The sequence below is a fragment of the Boleophthalmus pectinirostris genome, unplaced genomic scaffold (assembly GCF_026225935.1).
Source record: "Boleophthalmus pectinirostris isolate CB_2022bp ecotype Guang Dong unplaced genomic scaffold, ASM2622593v1 HiC_scaffold_6, whole genome shotgun sequence".
Classification (NCBI taxonomy): Eukaryota; Metazoa; Chordata; class Actinopteri; order Gobiiformes; family Gobiidae; genus Boleophthalmus; species Boleophthalmus pectinirostris.
Window position 1 is genome coordinate 27,006,547 of NW_026571447.1, and position 23,740 is coordinate 27,030,286.

Consider the following 23,740-nt stretch of genomic DNA (forward strand, 5'->3'; position numbering starts at 1 on the left):
CTGGGTATTGAAGTTTCTAAACACATTAAATGACCATCTAAAGTTGTCATGAAAACTACGAACATGGCTGGTATGAACACACTCTCACTAAAACTCACGGGAGATGTAGTATTTTTGTTTGGTTGCCAGTAAACGGGACTCTTGAAGAAAACTTTAACATAAGAACTTTAAAGAAGGGGTAAGTAAATCATCAACAATACAGTGGACATAGCAGCCATCATAAAAACGAAAGCAACTGGACGTTTTAGTGTCTATTTGTAAGACTTTCGCATGCGATTACAAGTAAAAAGATGGAGTTGCATCACTTTTTTTCTCTTTTTGCACTGATTATCTTTCAACGTATCTAGTCTGTTTTTGTTTTAGGACAAAGGAAACGACGACTCAGTGTATTTGTGAAGAAAAAGTGCTTTATTTTGTTGTTTCTATTATGTTGATGACCTATTATGGGTGAGCTATAGAAAAGACTATCTAAATTTAATTTTAAACCAAAAACTACATTGTTATTGCAGATTTTAAAGACTGGCTTGAATGTTTGTCATCCATTGTCTGTAACAGCCCAAGTGTCACTGTTAAGCTGGCACTTGTTTGTGTGAACAGGTGGAGATGGACACAGTGTGAGAGTGATCCTCTTCTCTGTCCCATCAGGAACCAGGATCAGACAGGTAGGGGAGCTGGATCTAAAATAACACCCACAAATGATGCGGTGAACTGGGGAACATCTGCTGAAGCGACTCTCTGAATACAGCTATGGTAAGACTCTGGCACTCTCACAAACACACACAACTTTGCATTTGTGACTGAACTACAAAGCAAAGTTTTCTGGAGTTATTGGACAAAGCTGTTATTTACATTGATTACATTGATGACTTTATTGGAGTCTCAAGAGTTTAATACCTCTGAGACGAGCACAGTTCTAAATGTGTGAGCTTTAGACACCTAATTGTTAAGGAGATTAGGGAGAATGTTGAATTGAATCCCAACATTAATATTTGATGGGCTAAAGCTGTCTATAGGGGTTCACAGTGTGCAGGCAATTCACAGATGGAGTCAGAGGAAGATTTTCTCTACACTCCTTCTGTCTCAGTATTAGAAGAGTGATGGAGTTTTTAATTCAAAATAAACCGCAGATTCCCAAAATGATACATACATCACCACTGTAATTAATAACTAATCATTGTCTCTCCACTATGCTTTTTCATTAATAATAATAAATGTAAATGCAGTAATAAAAATATAAATGCACTGATCTTATAGTGACAATATTTTGTGTATTTTATGCATGATTCATTCATATTTGGTGGATGTGAGCTGCTGTAGCTACAGCTGCCATTCTGTGCCAGGAGCTCACTCTTAACACACCGCATTATAGATAGGCAAGGTGGGTAAAGAAGTGTCTTGCCCAAGGATACAATGACAGAATTAATGGTCCAAATGGTTAAGCGTTCTAACCACTAAGCCTCTGCCTAAAACTTAACAGCACTTGTTTGTTTGAAAGATTTCACTTGTAGTTGCACATTTACTGATAAGTGCTGACAATAAAATAAATAATATCTTAATAGATGTATGTCGTAATTAGTGCACTGTTGATGCTTTTATTCAGATATCACCAGCTTTAGTGCATGCTTGTTCCTTTAGATCTTTTTACATTTTACTCTATTAATTTAGTATCACTTTATCATGTTTTCACCTGCTCTGCCCTCATCTCCCTTCTCGTTTTGCTTCTTCTTCTTCCATTTTGCATTGCTGCCATTGATTTTTTTGTTTGTTTTTCTCGCTGATTATGTCCCTGTACTCTGATTCGCCACTGGGCACATTGCTCTCTGCACTTTAATTGGACATTTAATTAGATCACAGTTTTAGTCCAATTAGACGTAGAGGGGGTGGAGGTTGGGAGGAAGAATAACTCCCCAAGCTGATCTGCGGTTTTCTCTGTCTCTGTCTCTCTCTTTCTCTCCAGTCCCTCCCTCTCTCTCTTTCCTCTCTCTCCACCATCTCTCCCCCTGCTGCTCCTCTTCCCTTCCTCCCTCTCTGACTTCTTTTCCATCTCTCTCTCCTCCTTTCTCTCCTGATTTCCCTTATTCCTCTCTACTCCCTGTCTCTCCACTTTCTCCTCTCCTGTTCTCCTTCCCTCTCTCCCCTGTCTAACCCCCCCCTTTCCCTCTCTTTCTCCCCTCCCTAAACCTCACTCCCTCTCAGGCCTTCTCCTTCTCCTGGCTTGTGCTGTCTGCGTTGCCGTCTTATTGCTCTCCCCCCGAGGCTGCCTCATTAGTGATATAATGGGATGACACAAACCGCTTCTCTATCTCCATCTCAGTTATCGGGCAATGTCTGGTTTCTTGGTTTCTTGGTTTCTCAGTCTTCTTGGGTATATATACTTTTGTTCTTCCTTACTCCTGGGGTATTCAAACTTTTTTATTGTACTTAAAAATTATAGGAACATTTTATAAAGCGGTGGGCTAGTTATAAGTCAAATAAGGTAAAGGCAGCCAGTGAGTCATTGAAATGGGTGTGTTTAGGAAACTACTTAGTCACAGATAGTTGCCCAGTAAAAACACTATTTGTGAACATCAATTAGAATAGAGAAAAAAATCAGATGGTCCAAATATGTGCAAACAATTCAGTAGAGCATTAGATTTCGTCGATTAATCAACTGACGGTGTTGTATTCAATCAAATCAGCTAATTATTTTATTGAGGATTTATGCATCATAGCAGAAAAGAGAGGCCTTGGAGTGAGTTTAAATTTTGGGGTTGAGTTGTGAGTTTAATAATATAATCTGAGTTTAATCTGCTATTGTTAGCTTTTGTAGTAGTTTTTGTATTAATATTTGTAATTTTGTGAACTCCTGTGGTCCTGTGGTCCTATCACTGCTGTTTGGGTCAGATCTTATTGTCAGCACAATATGTTAATCTAATTCAGCAAGGTTTTATAGTTCTTTTTTGTGCCCCACACTTACTGCTGCCTCACCAACGTGTTTGTTAAAGGTGCCTTGCGCAACTTTTCTAGTGGAGGGTCCGTCGCCTGCCTGTCTCCATGGGGATGTTATTGCTGTCCCTGTAATGTTCCATTGCCTGACATTAAACAGACCTGTCTAGCATTTATTCATTATGGGTGTTTCTTCTGCTCAAAAATACAATAATTCTCTCTGTGAATAGGGTTGCCAGTCCACAGATCTGACCTGTATTGTAGCCTATAGTTGTCTCCCTTGAGATAGGTCAGTTTAATGGACCGTGGAGCATTCTAGACAAAGCAATAGAAGCATGAAGACAAGCAGGTGATGGACCCTCCACCAGAAAAGTTGCGCAATGCACCTTTAAAGGCCTTATGATAATGTATGTTTTTTAACTTGCTGTGAAAAGTGTGACCCATGCTATTTCTGTCCTATTTAAAAGTGCTTAGAGGGTCACATTAAGCCTCTGGGTCATAGTTTGGACACTCAGTTATATCAAGAAAATGGTCAAGGTGCCTTCAGTGTCTTTAATTAATCTACATGGCCAGAGCATCTGCCAGTCACAGCAGCATCGACCAGCCCATACCGCACACTAACATTAACTCCGTGCTGGGCAGAACCTATCGACTCAGTGGAGTGCACCGGTATGATATCACCACACCTAATGGGACTAAGATAAGCCTCATTACCAGCAGCGCTCACTTACATGCCACTCAAACACTAAGCTATTCTCCACCACTTTTAGCTCCCTGTGGCTACACCCGCTTCCCACTTTGTGTCATCTTGGCACAGAGCTCACACCGCAAACATAAACAGCCCTGAGTCCCAGTGGGTCAGTGTGCGTGTGCAAATGTAAACACACACAGATGTATGTGGTTATGCACACGCTAAGCACCAGGTGACAGTCCTTAGAGAGTTAGCAGTCAGTCTGTGTGTCCCTTAAGCAAGCACACAGCAGCCCTCTCTATCGCCCCCAGGAGGTAGATAGCAGCCTCAGTGTGCCCCCTATGAACAGATCCTCAACTCTCTGCTCCACTGATGTGACTGTGATCCCTCTGTAGCTCCAGATACCAGTCTCCAAGTGGCTGCGAACTACGGGAAATGAGCCACGTTTCAGCCACAGGCCTGACCCCTGCAGCTGCTGATTGACAGCTCTGGTCCCGCCTAATTGCATTACTTTCCCAGGTGATTGGCTGTGGCCCTGGGGGCTCATTTGTCAGGATGCTTTGTGGTAATGATGTAAATGAGCCCATCTCAGTGTCACTCAGCCTTTTGGCCACACGCTGATTGGCCCTGCTGCGCCCCAGGCCTCAGCCCCCAGCCGAGGGAACGCTGCCATTGGTCTGTGGGGAACCAGGAAGTCCCCAAGAAATAGGGCTTTACAGATCACACATCCCTACGGGTGGATATTCTTTTCACCACTTGTTTTATAGCTGCCATTCAAAACACAGAAAATGATCTTACCCAATACTTGGCTGCATGCTTACAAATACTGTACTTAAGTAATAAACATACATGCACTCAGCATATACTTCACAAATCTATGTACACTTAACAGCCTCATTGCAATTTGTCCAGTTTCAGTGCAAACTGTTGGTCTTTACGTCTCCTGGTTCTCCTGTAGAGTTGCTAAAAGGTTTTATGGAAGGGTCTTTGTTAAAGTAACTGTGCTTATATGAGACAGAATATGAAAAAATACCAAATAATGTCAGCATCAGCATGGATCAATACTTATACAGATGCACAATCACTTGGTCTGGACCTCAGCCTGTGATCAATAGTTTACTCTGAGTTATTGTCTTCATATTAACAAGTGGAGTGCTCCCTGAGGAACACGTATGAATGGCTAAATGAGAGCACTCCAAACCTCTCGCGGGGCCCGCCATTGTTTTTTACTCCCTCCTTTGTTTGTTTTCAGACACTGCTTCTCAAAAGGCTTTTTAGCCAAATTTGGATGCGCTGTAGGTGTTTCCAAAACACTCAGGTCCTCGTGCAACTCTAATTGCTTTCTCTTGTTGATATGAATGTCCCTTACATCAATTGAGGTATCGACATGAGTCCCTCATCTCAGCATTCGGCCAAAATACACATTTTTTGCATCTAAAATTATTCAAAAATCAATTCATTTTTTATTGTAGCAGCTGGGGACCGTGATATTGAAAGGGAAACAAAATAAAAGAAAAGTTCACCAAAATCTCGACTGAGTATAGTCCAGACTTCTGCCACATGTAAGACACAAGGATCCTCATTTTATGGCATCTGTTTAGTTGTGCATGTGTTAGATATTATTATGTAGACACTGTGTGTTACTAACTGAGTAATGAGTGTAAATTAGAGATGTTTGTGGCTGATTTTGGTAAAGCCCCTGTAAAAACTCTCTCTCACGGAACATCACTTCCCATGACGTGGCCCATATGCCCAACACACACTGCTCACCTATAACCACCTTTAACCACCTATACCCACCACCTCCTACCGCCTTCTGTGTGCATGCAGACCTACTGAGTGTAAATGAACAAACTAACCTGTGTTAAATCTCCACCACTTCTTGGCAGACCGTGAGAAAGCAGTAAGGATGATCTGTAATTGCAATTCTGCACGCAGTGTCTCCAGGAGCACTGTTTATGAGTTTAGAGGAGAATGGGGGACACATGCCTCTTTGAATGTATGGTATTTGTTTCTTGCTGTTTTTGTTTAACATTACAACTGTGAATGACAGAGCTGGGCAATTAAGAATCTGAATCTGAAAAAGGTTTGTTGCCTTTGCCAGTGAACAAAATTCACAAACTAGAAACTTGCTTTGGCGGTACAGTGCATAAAACTATGAATAATAATAATAAATTCAAACTACACTAAAATAAAAATAAGGTAATCAAAATAAGGTTAATAAAATAGACTCTGAAAAAACAATATGGGCAGAACAACAGTGCAGGTAGATTAATTACGGGTCACGGGTGTTATAAACTGTTAATGAGCCCACTGTTGTTGGACTAACACTTTATAACATCTTTAGATCAGGATTCAGTCATTAAAATGTGCTTTTTTTTATTTTATTTTATTTTTTTATTGAGAGGTCTACATTCAATTGCCTGCCAGTAAAAGCACGTGGTTTGGAGGTTAAACTTTGTAGAAAGAAATATTATTAACTAAATATTATTAACTATTTTTTGCATGAAATAGCAATGATTTAAAGTCTGCATTGTTTAGAAAATGTATACTGAAAGTGTTTTTTTCTTGTTTTAGTAAGACCTAGTCAAAATAGAAAACAATGTGGGAGAAAAAAAATTATTATTGATTATTTAGTTTTGTCATATCACCCAGTACTACCATTACAACTGCGCCTGAGTTAATAAAAACGTCTTGGAGATATTTGAGATTGGACTATGACTCTGTGCCTCTAGCATTTGTGTGTTTAGGGGCAATAATTGATTTCTGTGTTTTGCCCCGCAGGGCTTGTCCCACATCCTTTAACACACACATACACACAGCCAGCTCTCTGCAGTATTAATGAGACATGAATAAGACATGAAGAGGGACCCCCTTCGTACATGCTCACACAGGGCCTCCCCTCCCCAGCTGCTTCCTGTCTGCAGATTACCCAGAGTTCACTGGGCTCTGGTTAAGTGGGGCCAGGAAGAGATTTAACACCTCAGCAGCAGGGGCACACACTCCCGACTGTCAATGTACTTGTGTTCTATTATACTTTGTTAATTTAATTTGTGTGAGTTTTACATAATTTTAAATGCTTTTGGAAAATGTGGGGTAATAAATGTGCATACTTAAATAATTAGCTAAATAACAAATACCAGGTGTTGTTGTGATTCAATGAAAGGCCGCGTTCACACTTACACACCCATTCCTACGTGCATTTGGGGTTTCCAGCTTTATAAGGACATTACATTGACTCGCATTCATTTCCTGGAGACTGATCCTAACCTTAACCATAATCACTACTCGCCTCCCCTTAACCTAAACATTAGCTGCAACTTAAATTAACACTATAAGGCCGGGTATGCAGTCAGATTTTAATGAGATCAAGATTTTGAATTGTAAATAAGCAGCTTGGCTCTTTTTAATCGAGTGGTCTACAGCAAATCCTCTGAACTCCAAACCACATGCTTTTACAGACAGAGTATAGAGGAACAGATCTGACTTTTGTGTGAAATGGCCTTGGTTAGGTGTGTATTGTTTATGTTAAGGAAATAAATATTGAAAGCCATTTTTATCTTTTAATAAGGCTAAATGAAGTTTAAAGAAAAAAATGAAATCTCTCATGAGAAAAAATATTTTAATTCTTTTTGTGTTATTTTTCAGCCCCAATTAACCCACATCTTAAAGCATCTTATTGTTTTGTCTGGAATGTTCCACAGTATGGTATTAAACCTTTCTATCTTCATGGAGACCGCACAAGTTACAGGTCAGAGCTGTGGAGAGGCGACCCTGTTCACAGTCAGAATGTCTGTTTTTTTTAGCATTAACTATAAACATTAACTATAAAATGTGATAAATGTAAGGTAGAGCTTTTTAATGTCATACTGTGGAATATTCTATAGTGTGGAATATTCATAGAAACAAGCAGGTGACAGACCCTCCACCAGAGAAGTTACACAATGCATCCACATCTAAAACATCTGAAACTGAAAGATTTACTTCATAAGAACCTGATTTTTGGCACCCACAATGTGAAGAAAATCTTTCCTGACCAGACAGTCTTTAAGTATTGCCAAAGCATGTGGTTTTGGCAGGCCAGGAAAATGAAAACCTACCAAATATGTAAAAACCCATAACTGAACCAGGACTAGAACAGGATCTAATATCAGGACTAAACCCGGGACCAAACAGGACCAGTGTAAAGTACAGTAGCATAATCATCCTCACCTGTGCTGTGTTTTAGGCCAGCAGCATCGGAGCCTCTTTGGGGTCTCAGGTTCACGCTGCCGCTGTTAACGGAGACAAGAACACACTGCTCAAACTCATCACAGGTACGACTCACTCACAACTGAACTAACATTTGTATGCAGGTGAAAACAACTGATGAATTTTGTTGAGAATTCTGTGGTATAATAATTTTTATTAGAATTATTATATCACATGCATTTTGTGAAATGGAGCTATTTTGATCAGTAGTGCTTAATCAATATTGAAGGTGCTCATTGGTAGCTGGCCTGGAGCAAACATTTGCAAGTAGTACATATGTTGTTATGTTGTGTTTATGAGTACAAATTGTACCAGTCAGGTCTGTGCTCAAACACAGGAACCTCACCCACTTATAGCAAAGTGTGAACTCTCAGAAGCAGACTGCACCATGATTACCTGTTGAGTGATGAAAGGATGAGTGCCATTTTTCAGGTTCAGGTTGCTTTGTACCTGTTGGTAAATTTTTATTGCAGTTTAAGAGTGCTGGTCCCAAATTACTCATCAGCTATCATGTGGTCAGATAGCTTTAGATATCTTAAGAAAATTGTGATAGAAATAGTTTGTCATGTCGCTCAACCATAGTCCAGATTGTTTATAGAGGGCACTATATATTAATAGGAAACCCAGTGGCCCTTATCCTCTGGCAGGACATGATGTATCATGCTGTAGTTAAGTCTTCATTTCTGCTTTGCCTGTCTGCTCGTGTGCTTAGCTGAGCCCTCTCTGCGGGACCATGAGGACCAGTTTGGCCGGACCCCTCTGATGTACTGTGTGCTGGCCGACCGCCTGGACTGTGCCGAGATCCTCCTGAAGACCGGAGCCTCCGTGAACAAGGCCGACCACAGCCACCGCACTGCTCTGCACCTCGCTGCTCAAAAGGTATAAACTATAATGAATACACTTTTAATTACACTTCATTCATAATTCATTATACAACACGGTAGTAGAATCATTAAATCACAAACACTGAAATTATTTAGGTAATAAAAGTTCTCTGCAATAAATTATTCTTTCTGTGAAAAAACAACATGTTATCCGTGTAGTTTAGATCTTTACAAATAAGTTCTAAAGTACATGTGACTCTTGTATTAGTTTAGCAGTTCATATTCCAGACAGGCTTCTCTCAAATGTCACAGCTCTTGGGCAGTGTGCACTGTCACAACTGCAATTAGATCCCACAATTGTGTGGCCCATCTATGGGATATAATATTTGTACATGTTAAACTGTAAAGCATCCTTTTGTGTATTTAAAATGTATGTAGATTCAAGATTAAATATTTTATTGTCATTGTCATAAAAAAAATCCTTTTTTGAAGGATGTCTTTTGCAAGACAAATGACCATGGGTTATCATTATAACTTTCTCATATCATTATAACATTATCATATGATATAACTACTATTGTAGTCCTTAAACAGAGCAATTGTTCAGTTTAGGAGGTAGTGGAGATAATAAGCCATAGTCAGTGACAGAGCTTGTGTGTGTGTGAATGGGAGTGATGGGGAGCGCTGTCTCTCTGACATCTGATCAATAAGTGGCTGAGACAGGCAGAGAGGCCAGGGATTACCGATCTAATTGGACTGGGAATAGGGAGGACAGGACGCACTCACACTCAGAGTCTGGATGCATGCTCACACTCCAGATAGATCTATCAGACTGCAGTCACAGCACCGCAAATACACAAAACAGACAGTGTGCAGCAGCAGTGTGTGTGTGTGTGCATGTGTGTGTGCAGGCAAGCCCAGTGTCCAGTCATAAAGGCTGCGCTCACTCTACTGGTTTGGTCCTGGTTTAGTCCTAGTTTGGTCCGGGTTTAGTTCTGATGTAGTCATATTTGCTCCTGTTTTAGCGCTGGTCCAGGTTTAGTTCCAAGTAGTCTCCGCTTAGCTAAGACTGAGCAATGGCAATAAAGTAAATCCTGTTCCTTCTTTGATCAATTGTAATGTTTATTTTGTCTCTTTTGGCTCTGATAATTAATTTCCTGAACATAAATAATACACACTTTTTATCAGTGCTATTTAACAGAAAAAGCAAATTTTCTTAGTTCAAAGTCTCAACTTTGCTCCAAACCTCATGCTTTTACTGACAGAGGACTGACTATAGACCTCTTGATTAAAAATAACAAGCTGATCATTGACGTTTAGAATCTTGATTTTGAATAAAATCTAATTACTTGATTAAATACCTTAGGTTTGATTTAGACCTAGTTTAGTCCCAATTTGGATGTGGGAAAAAAGTCTGTTCCACCAGTTAGAGCTCAAGTCCAAGGCTGACGAGGCTGATGATGAGGATGATGAAGAACAGGGGACATCAGGACCACAGCTGTTTACTGTTTAACCGCTCGTCACAAACACTAAAGAGACACGCCACCGAGGGAACACAGATGGATGACCTGTGGATTGGAGCAGACAGTGCTGAAGGCCCATGAGTGAAGGAGTGTTTTTGTCAAAGCTCTTGTTCTTAGGTTAATATTGATAAAACTGGCCGTTGTGAAATACGTATACTAAAAGGTGGGTGTTATAGACAAAAAATTATATCTAAAGAATTAGTTTTCTCCAGATAACGATAATAAGCTCAAGTTCACCTTTTGTATTAAAAAAAAAATATGTGAATGAACTGTAAAATTATACTCAAAAGTGCAGGAATGTCACCATATTATTCTAATTTGAAAGATTACACTGCAAGTTTCTCTTAATTTGGGTTTTATTCTTCAGTGTCGGTGTCTTATAATAATAAAGGAGACTAAGATGGCCTTTCTTTCTTCATCTTCCCTCCTTTTGACTCAGTCTAAAAGAAACCGGAACAGCGAAAACAGAAAAACAAATAATACGTATTATAAGTATATTTTATCCTTAATCTGTTTTTTTTTAAATCAATAGAGGTGATTGGTAACATTTATACTCCATATATTATATTAAAACTATATTATTACAGATGATTTACTCAAAATTGTAATTGTACACGATAAAACAACAATTTAAACTTAACCTGATGCAGAAATGTTGGTTTATGTTGAAGGGGAATGTACGTTTCCTGAAGCTGCTGTTGTCCAGACGAGCAAACTGGCTCCAGAAAGATTTGGAGGAGATGACCCCTCTGCACTTGGCCACTCGGCACCCCTCCCCTAAAGCTCTGGCTCTGTTACTCAAATACATCGGACCAGGGGAAGTGGACACACAGGACAAGAACAAGGTGCTGCATGCAACTCCAAAATACTATTTTAGGACAGTCTATTCATAGATTTACCTAATCAGAAAGACGGTCTGGTTGTCTGACTGATTCTCTGAAAAAAAAAGACACTGATTGGAAGTTGGAGCACACTGAAAGCGCCACTCAGAAGCAATGATTTAACAGTGTGTGGCTTTGTCCTGTCGAGCTGATAACCCTGCCATAAGTCTCCAGGGCTGTTGATCTGTATCGGACATCAGTAGTTACTTTGTTATAATCCAATATCCATCAAGTCAGATGACTGGAGTTTCTGATTTACAGATTCAGCGTCTGTGTCCCATCTCAATTAGGGCAGCACAAAATATCACAAAAATATAGATATCACAATATTGGCTGATGCAGTAATCAATATCACTATATAGTAATATACACATTATTCTTATTTTTTACAGAAATGAACTGTTTCTTCAGGTAAATTGACAAAAAGGCAAATTTTATTAATGATTTTGTATATTTGGTCACTGGCTATGTATACACACGCACACCAAACTTTGATTATTATCTGATTTTTGGATCTATAAGATTATTTAAATGACCATGATCTGAAAGGAAGGAAATGATTTTGCTGTGTAAATGTCATTTTACTAATCTCCAAAGTCCAAAACTGATAATAATCTGATTTTGAGTGTGCATGTTAACACAGCTACTGTTTTTATTTTGACAGATTAGCCAGTATATAAAGGTTGTTTTTTTTTTTTACTTAACTTACTGTGCCAAAAAATATGTTAAAATAATGCGATAATATGGGTATTGCAAAACAAAACATTTATCAAAAACAAACAGATACACAACAGACAAAACAAGCAAAACAAAAAAAAGAGTTATCAAATATTTAATCTTTTTTTCATATCATGCAGTCCTAGTCTCAACAACACATGTGTTAATAGTTTAGTAAGACTGTTTGTGCATCTATACAAGACTAACTCATGTGTCTCTTCTCATACACACAGCAAACGGCGCTGCACTGGTCTGCTTTTTACAACCGACCAGAACATGTCCGGCTCTTGATCAAACATGACTCTAACATCGGGATCCCAGACAGTGAAGGAAAGATCCCCCTTCACTGGGCAGCACACAGCCAAGAGCCTAGTGCCACGCAAACTGTCCGCTGTATTCTGGTAAGTAAATATACAGAAAGTATTGGGGATGGGACAAGATGCAATTTTCACAAGATCTGCATATCTTGTGGCAATTTTATATCTCCAGATCTTGTTGTACAAGATTTTGTCCCATCCCTAGAAAGTATTACGTATTTAAGTAAGTTAGTAAGTTAAGTAAGTCTTTGTCAGCCCACTTCACTTGGCATTTATTTTTACATTTTTTCTCCATGTGAATGCAGGAAGCCGCTCCCACTGAGTCTCTGTTAAACTGGCAGGACTTTGAGGGCCGGACCCCCCTGCACTTTGCCGTTGCGGATGGTAACGAGGCCGTCGTCGAGGTGTTGACGTCGTACGAAGGCTGCAATGTGACAGCCTATGATAACCTCTTCAGAACGCCGCTGCACTGGGCTGCGCTGCTCGGTGAGTGAAAACACAGACTTCCTGTATGTGACCTTTTCACTGATAAATTTAGTTAATTTACTCTTGGATTAATTTCAGTCTAGACTTAATCAAAATAATATGATCTGTTGTGTATTTTGTTTGCAAACATTTGCTTTGTCAGGACATGCTAAGATTGTGCATCTGCTCCTGGAGAGAAACACGTCAGGCACAATCCCATCAGACAGTCAGGGAGCCACTCCTCTGCACTACGGAGCACAGAGCAACAATGCTGTAAGACAGACTTTAGCATACACATTTTCACACCAAATCATACGTATTATTTACATAAACACACAAACTCTGAACTCTAATGCAGGAGACTGTTGGAGTGTTTCTATCTCACCCCACTGTTAAAGACGAGCCAGACTTGGAGGGCCGCACCGCCTTTATGTGGGCTGCGGGGAAGGGCAGTAATGATGTCATCAGCACCATGCTGGCGCTGACCCCTCACCTCGATATCAACATGGCTGATAAGTACGGAGGCACAGGTGAGCACCTCAAATCTGCCAAGGAAAACTAATCATGCCTTTATTGCTCACTGACCAGCTGGAACTACATTCAACAATGAAATAAGTAACTGAAATTATCCCTGAAATTATGTCACATTCTTAACCCTGCGGTGTGAGGCAGAGCCCGATGAGACGAAGAGGAAATAGGTGTGAGCTGTTTAAATGGACTTATTCAATTCTAGCAAAGTCCCTGAAGAAACACATGTGTGTTATTGCCCTCTCACCCCAGGGAGGGCTGGATGTATAATCTCATTGGCATAGCCACTCTGCTCGGTGGGGCAAGTCATTGTTTATGCATGCATAACATGCAATGGTAGACTTATGCTAATGAGAGGGTGTGAGGGGCAGTGAGGCTAATGCACAGATCACTTCCATGCACTTAACTCCAGTCTGGCCTGTCTGGGATGAGTGGGATGGGGGTGGTCTCACAGAGGCTCGTGTGTATACGCCTTGTTAAATTGCCCCGTCTGTTTAACCCTCCATTGACCAGGCATTAGCCTCCAAGTAAAGAGAAGATAAGAGAGTGAATGAGCAAAGAATGAGCATCCTGGGGGAGTCCTGTTCCAGTTCAAGTGCTCTTATTAGTGTGTGAGTGTAATTGTTTGTATGTGCGACCCAGCTCTGCATGCGGCCTCGTTATCGGGCCATGTGAGCACCGTGAGGCTGCTGCTGGAAAGGGGCGCCATGGTCGACTCTCTAGATGTTATGAAGCACACACCACTATTTCGGGCCTGTGAGATGGGACACAAGGACGTCATACTCACTCTCATTAAAGGTGACTTTTTACAGTGAGTTTAGTGCTGTAGCTTGCACTGTCCATGCACGCTATGCTTATTATGGCTATTGGCTATTGATCTCACTGGCTATTTCTCTCACCTTGCCAGGCTCAGCACGGGTGGACCTGGTGGATGTGGACGGTCACACAGCCCTGCACTGGGCAGCTTTGGGTGGGAATGCTGAAATCTGTCAAATATTAATGGAGAATGGAATTAGTCCAAATGTACAGGTAAAACGCAGGAACATTCAGTGCAAACATGTTTTTTATCACACATTACATGAAGAAAAGCTGAACTGGACTCTTGTGTTGTAAGGATCACGCAGGTCGGACACCGCTGCAGTGTGCTGCTTATGGAGGCTACATCACCTGCATGGCCGTCCTGATGGAGAACAATGCAGATCCAAACATACAGGACAAAGAGGTTTACATATCACAATATTCCCATATCTGATAATGGAGACAAAGATGAATCAGTTAATCAATCATTTTAATTTGAGATTTCAGTCTATTGTGAGATGTTTTAAAAGGAGTTTCTAAAGCATTGAGGGTTAGAGAGGGTTGTATATGATTACTTTCTCTGGAATGTTACATGGCAATAAAAACATCCGTAATAAAATAAAAGCCAGATAGATAAGTTTAAGGTCATATTGTGGAACATTCCGAGAAAAGCAACAACATCTTCAAGGACACCAGCAGATTACATTGTTATCATTATATTTTCACTGAGTTCAAATAGCTGGTCACATTTGAAAGCATAATTAAGAATTTTTCCATTTTTGGTTTAATTAAAAACCATTGCCATTATTATAACACAAGAATTGAACGTAGAATTGGTGATGTCCTCATATGTGTAATACATATTTTGAATAAACATGCATTTTTCGACACAGGGGCGTACTGCTCTCCACTGGTCCTGTAACAATGGCTACTTAGATGCTGTGAAGCTGCTGCTCGGCTACAGTGCGTTTCCCAATCACATGGAGCACACAGAGGAGAGGTGAGAGACAGGTCCTTTTTGGAGGGAGAGGGGGACAGTAAAGCGGGGGCACGTGTGAATACAAATGTACTGTTTGTTCAGGTACACCCCACTGGATTACGCTCTTCTGGGGGGACACAGCGAGGTCACACAGTTTATGCTAGAGCACGGCGCCCTGTCCATCGCGGCCATCCAGGACATCGCCGCGGCAACCATCCAGGCGGTCTATAAAGGGTACACCGTTCGAAAGGCCTTCAGGGAGCGCAAGCAGCTCCTCATGAGGCATGAGCAACTGCGCAAGGATGCAGCCAAGTGAGGGCAACTTGACTTCTATTATGTAGGATATATAGTAGGGATGTAACAATATCTAAATCTCAAGGTACAATATTATCAGGATATGCATCTCACAGTATGATATTTATTGTGATATTTTGAAGAGGCTTAATTGTAGGTAGGACACTTTTCTGCTTTTACAATACCTTGACAAGATTTTGGTGTGAATTATTTCCATTGTAATCCCAAGAATTCAAGAAAAAACATATATCTTCATGTTTGCATGCATTTAAGCAAAGGAACTTCGTCCATGATATTATTGTGAGATTTTTGACGATACGATATCACAGTATTTTGGTTATTGTTACATTCCTAATATATAGTTACAGTTCAAAGTTATTGGTGGTTTATGGTTAGGAAAGCCAAGATTATTTGGTTAAAGAATCCATATTACGCTATTTCCTGATTTAATACACCTGCCTATTTAGGCTGAGTTCTTCTCTCAACAGAAAACTCTCTGTACCACCTTGGTTTCGTTAATATGACCTACACCTATTCATATTAACTCATTGCTCCATCTCTGTCAAGCAGGGGCCTTTGCAGTTTATATTTGCTTGCCTGTGCCTGTGTTGCCAGCATCAGTCAAAGTCATCCTTTCTTTACCCATTAGAGTCACATTCTCAACATATCTATCCTTCACTGTCGTCCATGTACACACATATGCGTCTTAGGCCTAGTTATTTTGTTCACAGTTGTCAATTGTCAATTTTGCTTTATTACCATTTATGGACCCACCCACTTCAAAGTACACCAGTTTTTTACATGAATTTTTCCCATAGATTTCCCCAAAAATTCTAATATTAAGAGTTTAAAAAATAATCTGGTTAGGTTCAGTCTAAAATCTTTGAAAACCGTAAATGTATCAGCAGCTTTGTGGGTTCTAAAATCTCAGAGACATATTTTAAATAAATAAAGTTAAGGGGAATGTGGTTGTTAGTAAGCTTTCAAACACTTAATATACTTATTTTCCCCAAAAGTCTATGGGAAAAAGGAGCAGCAGACCTCACACATGAACGTTGAAGAGGGTGTGTTGGATGAATGGGAGGAAAGGAATCCCACACACCGTCAATCCTTCCAAAAAGTAAATTTATTACGTGTAGCATTTCAGCCATGTGGTCTTCTTCAGGTATTTTGTCTGCAGGATTCCTTTCTTTTTTCCCAAAAGTGTATGAGAAAAAATAATGGGACATTTACTTCCCGTCAGAACAGGTGGTCACCGATGAGTCCCATTAAAGAAACTAACCTCAAAGGAAAATTACTACTTACGATCAATGCATATGAATCACAGCGTGTTTCAGTGTTCTGAGTTGAATTAGTTGAATGTCTCTCCCCACTCTTCATCCTCTTTCAGGCTTATACTATCCTGCCAACACATCAAAAAATCCTTCAAACAGTGGCACAATTACCTTTATGTAGTGTTATCAAACTTACTGTCCATAATTTTGACATTTTCAGTAAAAAATGTTATTGCTTTATTTTAGAAAACGCGAAGAGGAACAGCGTAAGAGAGATGCAGTGCGGAGAGTTGTGTCGACCAACAGTGAGAAGAGACTCCCCCCTCTGGTCAGGACAGAATCAGAGAAAATTGAAAAATCATCTTTGGTTCACATCATTGAAGACTTGTCCCTGAACGATTCTGTGGAAGAAACAAAGAAATCTCACACCAACAAAAGTGAACATGCCAGAAATACAGAGGAAAAGCTTAAAGGTACAACAGAAAATACTTTACTTTACCTTGTAAGTAATGATCATAGAATAATAATTGCAAGGAAATAACATGGTAACTGGGATAATACATTTTGCCCTGTTTCTTTATTATAACACAGAAATTACAAGATAACCATCCTGAAAATGTACATCTTAATTTTGGGACGAGGTTAAAAGTCCACAGTGTAACTTTACTTCTGGATGGTCTGCTGTGTGCTTGTCTCCATGGAGATGTTAGTCCTTGGCCTAGAATGCTCCACAGAATAGCATTAAATTGACACCATCAGGCCAAGTTACAGGTCAGATCTGAGGAGAGGCAATCTTAAAATAAAAAAGAAACTATAATTAAATAAATGGTAGATACATATTATGCAAAAATGTGAAATACCAGGCAAAAGAACATTTCCATACAGACAAGAATTCATCAATCATTTACTATAACAAAAGTAGAATGTCATTTTTGTTCTGTTTAGAGTTAAAGTAATTAATATGAACACTTTTAGTTAACGTGGGGTTCTTCTCCTCTTACTAGACTGTTACTCTACTGTATCGTGAAGTGTTACCAAAAATGCCACGTTACAATAATTTGGTGTTTAATATAATATGTCATTTTTCTCTCATGGACAGGTCAGAAAAGAAGATTGTCCAGAAAAAGTCCAGTGGCGGAATCACCCAAAATGTTTCAAGCTCCAAGCCACAATGAAGCCTGTACTAGCAGTATTACGGACAATATGCAACAATATGCTTTCAAACCAAGACCTCCTTCTGTGCCTAAAATGAAAGAAAGGCCGTCATCTATGCACAGAAATGTTAATACTATGGACCAAACGGATGCCATTAGTAAAGATAAAAAAATGTCCGCTAATGAAACTTTGCAGAGCTGTAAGACTGTTTCTCAATCTACCTCAACACAAAAGCTGAAAAACCAAATCAGAAGGGAGCAATCGTCAGACAGAGATCAAACTCACCAAAGAAATGCTTCAGGAAGAGGCTTTAAAGCTTCAGACAAAAATGCACTAAAAAAATCCAGTGTTTCGGCCTCTGCACAAAACAGGAAATATGATCGTGAACAACGCAGGAGAAGACACAAAGCTGCATGCACCATTCAGCTGGCCTGGAGGAGGTAGGAACTTAAAGAAGAAAAAATAAAATCTATTGTTTGTTATTGACCTAGTACTTGTGGCCGTACCTGCTTGTCTGACCGCTGGGTATTGATACTTTGCAGCTGATTTCGTCAACATTCCCTGGGGTGTGATGCTAACTTATTAGATTTTGATGTGTGCTTTATTTTTACACTATCCGGCCATAACAAACTGACTTAGCTGGAACTACAGGTGAACTGATGTGTGCTGTTAAACAAGTCTCTCACACGTTTGTTTTTGACAGTGTTTGTTAATGTGTGCATTAGGGGTGTAACGGTAGCCAAAATATCGTGATATCGTATAATCAAAAGTCTCTCAATAATATCGTGGGCAATCACAATATATCGAATCACAAGTTTCTTTGCTTAAATTCATTATGGTTTAAGAATAGCTAAAAAAAAACAGAGGGAAATACATAGACCATGATCCTTTAGTGCAAACTACATGAAGAAAGAGCATTTCAAAGCACTTTTAAATCTTACTTATTTGAATTAAGTCTTGTGAAGGCATTTTAAGAGGAAAAAGTAGCATATTCACAATTTTGTTTGTCTCCACAAAATATTGCAATAAATATTGTAACATGAGATGTATATTGTGAAAATATCGTACCAAGACATTTGGATATCGTTAGATCCCTATTGTGCATTGTGTTAAAAGTATCAATAGGAGTAGAGCCACTGCTGCTCTACTGGAAACTGTCCTTGGTAGGGATGTAACGATAACCGAAATATTGTGACATCGTATCGTCAAAAGTCTCACAATAATATCGTGGGCTGTCACAATATATCAAATTACAAGTTCCTTTGCTTAAATGCATGGTTTTACAATAGCAACAGCTTATAAACATAGGGAACTACATATCCCATGATTAATTTCAGTGCAGACAACATGAAGAAATATGTTTATACTTGAATTCTTGGGATTATGACGTAAATAATGCACACCAAAGTCTTGTCAAGGTTTTTTAAAACCAAAAAAAGTGTCCTATCTACAATTATATTAACCTTTCCAAAATATCGCAGTAAATATCGTACCAAGAGATCTGGATATCGTTACATCCCTAGTCCTTAGGCGACACACTTCACCCATATTGCCTAGAATGAATGTCTGGGCTTGAGAGTTTGTGGGTTTACAAATATTTTTAGTAGTATGTAAGAATGTAAGAATGTACCATAATCATAGACAATTTGCAGCTCTTCAGTGTAAGTGTTTTTGTAGCAATCGTTAAGGAGAGATTTTTACTTAGAGAAAAAGCAGCATCTGTCAGGTTAAAATTTGGATACTGTATTGTTGCATCACTATAGCTAACATAATGGAGCAACAAAATTAACTATTAACATAAAAAATTGCAATAAATGTCCAAGAACATATACATTTTAGGTTTTGTAATTGGGTGCTCAGGAGCTCCTTGAGAAACAATAGGCCCATCTGTTATCCACATGTGTCCTCTCCCACCGCACTCATTCCAGTGGAGAGCATAGAAGAGGGGAGACACGGAGGCACTATAATTTAAGGCTTTGATATCAGTTTAACTAGAGGCTAAAAGTTCAGTATTGTTGTTCTAATAGCTACCAGCAAATATCTGTGTTTCCATAGGCTTGTGTGCACAGCGGGGTACTTTCTGCTTTTATTCAGCTAACACAATTATTTTCCTTTATATATGTGCAGGCTATTAACTATCCTAAATAAATAGTTACACTTTGTCTATGCATAGTGAGAAGATGAAGGGGTGTTAGCTATGCGAGCGCTTTGAAGGTTGCCAGATCTGAACTTTTTTTTTGTTCACAGGTTTTGTGCGAAAAGGCGGTCTGAGGTCGAAGCGTGTGAGCGAGCAGTACCAGTGTCTCACCACACCCACAAGGTGACACGAGCAGCACTTTGTAAATCAGCCGGGAGTAGGAGCTCTGTGCTACAAAGCATCTACGGTAAAAAAATAAATAAATCAAGCATCATCAATACATTTTTTAATAAGTTTGTTGATTTATATTGTGTTGGTGTCATTTTGGGCCCAAGTTATATTTCCCATTAAGCAGGGTAGTCAAAAATTTTACTCAATGTAAATACTGAAATAAGTAGCGGTGCAAAGTAGTGGTTAAAGAAATTAATCAAATAAGCGTAAAAAGTATTTGGGGAAGGTACTATTTATTAATTTTACAATACTCTAAAAAGTAAGCAATATTAGGAGTAACTGTTTAGACCATCAAAACTAAGGCCCGCACGCTGACTCTGGCCCTCCATGCCCCTTTGACCAGCCCCTCAGCCCCTCTGCCCCTCTGTCCCCAACCGCTTGAACTGGCCCTATGAGGCAATCCTCAAAAGCTGTCATGGCCCTTTTTTTTTTTTACTTTTTGGCAAATAATAACACATCTGCATCTTGCATTTTGTAATTTTTTTTCAATAAAAAAATTATATTTGTATGAAGTATTTATATTTATATTCAAATTATTAGCCTGTATTTACATTTGCCGCAGAATTTTCTTCACCTAACAAGCTCGAGATCAAACGTTGACAGTCAGCGTGAGTACTGTAGTGCAGTTAAGGACAGTAAAATGGTGAGTGTTAAAGTACAAAAAGTTGACAGAGAGTGCAGAGTTTTTAAAGAACAGTGCATGATTATTTGCTTGTTCAGTGTAAGGAGCGTGCACTTTATATGATAGTGAGGCGTTTTTCAAAGATCATCATCAGCGTCATACAATTCTGTTATATGGCCGACCCGACCCCGGCCCCCATCACAGTCAGGAGCAATAATGTGGCCCCCGGAGAAAAAAGTTTGTTGAACCCTGGTTTAGACATTTGATTTATAATTTGAAGTTAATAAGTGTTTGTAATAATAAAGTTATAAATAGTTATTGGAAGAACTAAATATTAAGTACTACATAAAATCTGGTATTTTATGAGCTTTAAGGCATGTTACAATTCTGTTACCTCATCAAAAACATAGGCAGAGTTCTGTTTTGTTTTATTCACACATGTTTGAGTAATCCTTTTATTTAATTTATTATAATTCTGTCTACATCTCCAAATCTCAAAATGCTCTGTTCCACCTTCTGATGTCATGGAGCGGTAGTTTTCAAGTTAACAGCTGCATTTTATCTTTTGTTAAGCAGAGATTGGCAATTCTAGGGCCACAGTTATCCAAATGATTCTAGCAAAGGCGTGTGGAGTTTAAAAACCCATTGGAGCACTTCCTGTATTACCTCATGACATCAGAAAGTGGAACAGGTGTTTTCTGTTTGAGAAAAGAACTCAGTCTAAATATGCAGGATTTGTGGTTATGTGAATGAAACAAAAACAAAAATCCAGGTGTTTCTGATGATGAAACGTTATAACATAGATCATAAAATAGTGTAATATGGGCTCTTTAAATACCATGGGTTCATACAGTGTTGTGACCCAGACATATGAGTGCAACAGCAATTGATGTATGCAGGAAGTGCGTAGATGAGCCCCTCCCAAATACCAGGCCAGTATCGTACGGTCCCCTCCAGAACCTCTGGTAGGTTTCGCTCCACAGACAGCGCTGACCTTCATCACACATCAGCAGGTGATGATGGGATGGCTGCGTAGAAACCTCGCTGTGACCAAAACCTACAACTATGCATGTCATTTAGTCCAGCCCTCTGACGCGCCTCTCTCCTCCTCCTTTTTCGCCCCCCCCCTCATCTCCCCTCTTTCTCTCCTTCTCTGACAGTCCTGGCACTGTGAAAAGTTCAAAGCTGTCAGGAAGAATGTCAAAGCTGGAGCTATCAGCTAAATACACAGAGCCACACGTAACCTCACCCAATCCTGGACTAATTTTCTCACTTCCCGCCCTAATTTACAAGATGTAGACTGATGTTTGACACACAACTTTGTACAGGGTCACCATTTATTGTCATTATAGATATTTTAATTTCATACAGTTTAAAGGGGGCACTATGTAACTTTTCTGGTGAAGAATCTGCCACCTGCTTATTTCCATGGAGATGTTATTGCTTTGCCTGGAATGTTCCATATTAGGGCATTAAACTTGTCTATATTCAGAATTGCCAAATTACAGCCAACAACACATGTTTTTCAAGGTATTTTAAGCCACTATGAATAAATGTAATACAGATAAGTTTAATGTGATACTGGGGAAAATAGCAGGTAAAGCAATAAGAGATCTGTGGAGATAAGCAGGCGACAGCAAAGATAAATGTGTTTGTGACATTATTGTTATTACCATTCATGACCTAGACCAAAACTTCAACATAAATATGCAAATATAATATAAACCTGGTTAGGTCACATTTTGGCTGATTACTTGATTTGTCATGAATAACACACTGTTACATAAGTGAATAGAAATAATGAAATTGCTGATCAAGATTTTAAATTATTCTTCTATTTAAGGCAACTCCGTGACACGAAGGGGGCGATCTCTTCGGGGGTCCCAGTCCCAGGTGCCTGTGGATTTACCGCTGCGTACTGCAAGCCAGAGTATGTACTTTTCCAATACATATAATTTACCAGCTCAATTGAAGATCCTGATGACGTATTTTAAATGTTTATTTAAGTGTATAAAAGGTGCGCTATAATAATAATGCATTAGTCTTACATAGTGCTTTGCAACTTTTCTGGTGAGGGTTGTCTTATCTACACTACAGATCTCATAAGATGTTTATTGCTTTGCCAGAAATGTTGCACAGCATGACATTAATTAAACATATCGATATAGCTTTTTTAAAATCACCCAAGCATCTTGAAAAACTTGCATTCTTACTGTGAGTAGTTTCACCTCTCAACAGATTTGAGCTATATTATGGCCTAAAACGTAGGCAAAGCAATCCCATCTCCATAAGAACACGACACTGAGAGATCTTGCACCTCAAGAGTTACATATTGAACCTTTAATCATTCACATTATTCATTTTTGCAGTGAGTGGTATAGACTGTGTGCATCTGACTGATGTGGTGAATCATGCCAAGCACTACTCGTACCACCTCCGACCACAGAGCGCCGACCAGAGACAGAGAAGAATACTGAAGCAACACTAAACGCACACACACACAGTCTATCACACAAGTCCTGGCCTTTCATGTTTTCTCAGCTGTCTGGTGGCCTTACCTCTATAGAATTACTCCACACATTGTCCGTTCAATGCGCCCGGTTTGCTAAAATTAAGCCTTGTGACATCAGAGCCATGACCTCACAGGGTGGGGTTAAGTCCGCAGAAATAGTGTGTGTAAAAGATAACCTTTCATCCATTATTGTAAAGCGCACACACACACATTTGTCTGGCTGCGTCTTGCCCGTTCTCCGTCGCACTGGCTCACATACCGAGATAACCTTTCCTCCTGTTGTGTAGAATGAAGCGCTCTATCAACAACCAGTCATAGAGATCGCCCACCTGCAACCACCAGCGTACATTCATTTTACACTGCCCACTCTCACAAGTACTTTTATACTAAACTATGCCACATATTTTTAACATACTCTCTCTATATATTTTAAATAATATGTAAAAAATATTGCTTTTCCGCAGCTCTTATTTAGTTTTACTGTTTTTATAATTTTAATAAGGATTGGGTGGGCTAGAAATGTATTTGCACCTCCGAAACTGTTTTTCAATAAAATGTGCTATACAAATAAAGAGGATTTTGATTAAAACTTCACTGGCAACAAGTTTCTTATTGT

The 23,740-nt window shown here is 39.4% G+C and overlaps 1 protein-coding gene across 6 annotated transcripts; it reads left to right on the forward strand.

Moving 5' to 3' along the window:
- The first annotated feature begins 32 nt into the window (after positions 1-32).
- Positions 33-23,718, forward strand: invs (inversin). 6 transcript variants are annotated; one of them, XM_055163695.1, is made up of 20 exons: positions 100-178; positions 364-447; positions 598-750; positions 7,845-7,932; positions 8,580-8,746; positions 10,886-11,059; positions 12,046-12,213; positions 12,435-12,615; positions 12,758-12,867; positions 12,953-13,124; positions 13,765-13,920; positions 14,030-14,151; positions 14,237-14,344; positions 14,814-14,920; positions 15,002-15,211; positions 16,714-16,940; positions 17,567-18,062; positions 19,870-20,006; positions 22,456-22,542; positions 22,982-23,718. In XM_055163695.1, the coding sequence occupies exons 3-20, from the start codon at positions 748-750 to the stop codon at positions 23,098-23,100; spliced, it is 2,832 nt and encodes a 943-aa protein (XP_055019670.1). In that variant the 5' UTR covers positions 100-178; positions 364-447; positions 598-747; the 3' UTR covers positions 23,101-23,718. The 6 variants fall into 6 exon arrangements, with proteins under 6 accessions (XP_020792918.2, XP_020792920.2, XP_055019670.1 ...); XM_020937260.2 differs by having other exon boundaries at positions 646-750; XM_020937262.2 differs by lacking the exon at positions 100-178 and adding an exon at positions 265-282 and having other exon boundaries at positions 646-750.
- The last annotated feature ends 22 nt before the right edge of the window (positions 23,719-23,740 follow it).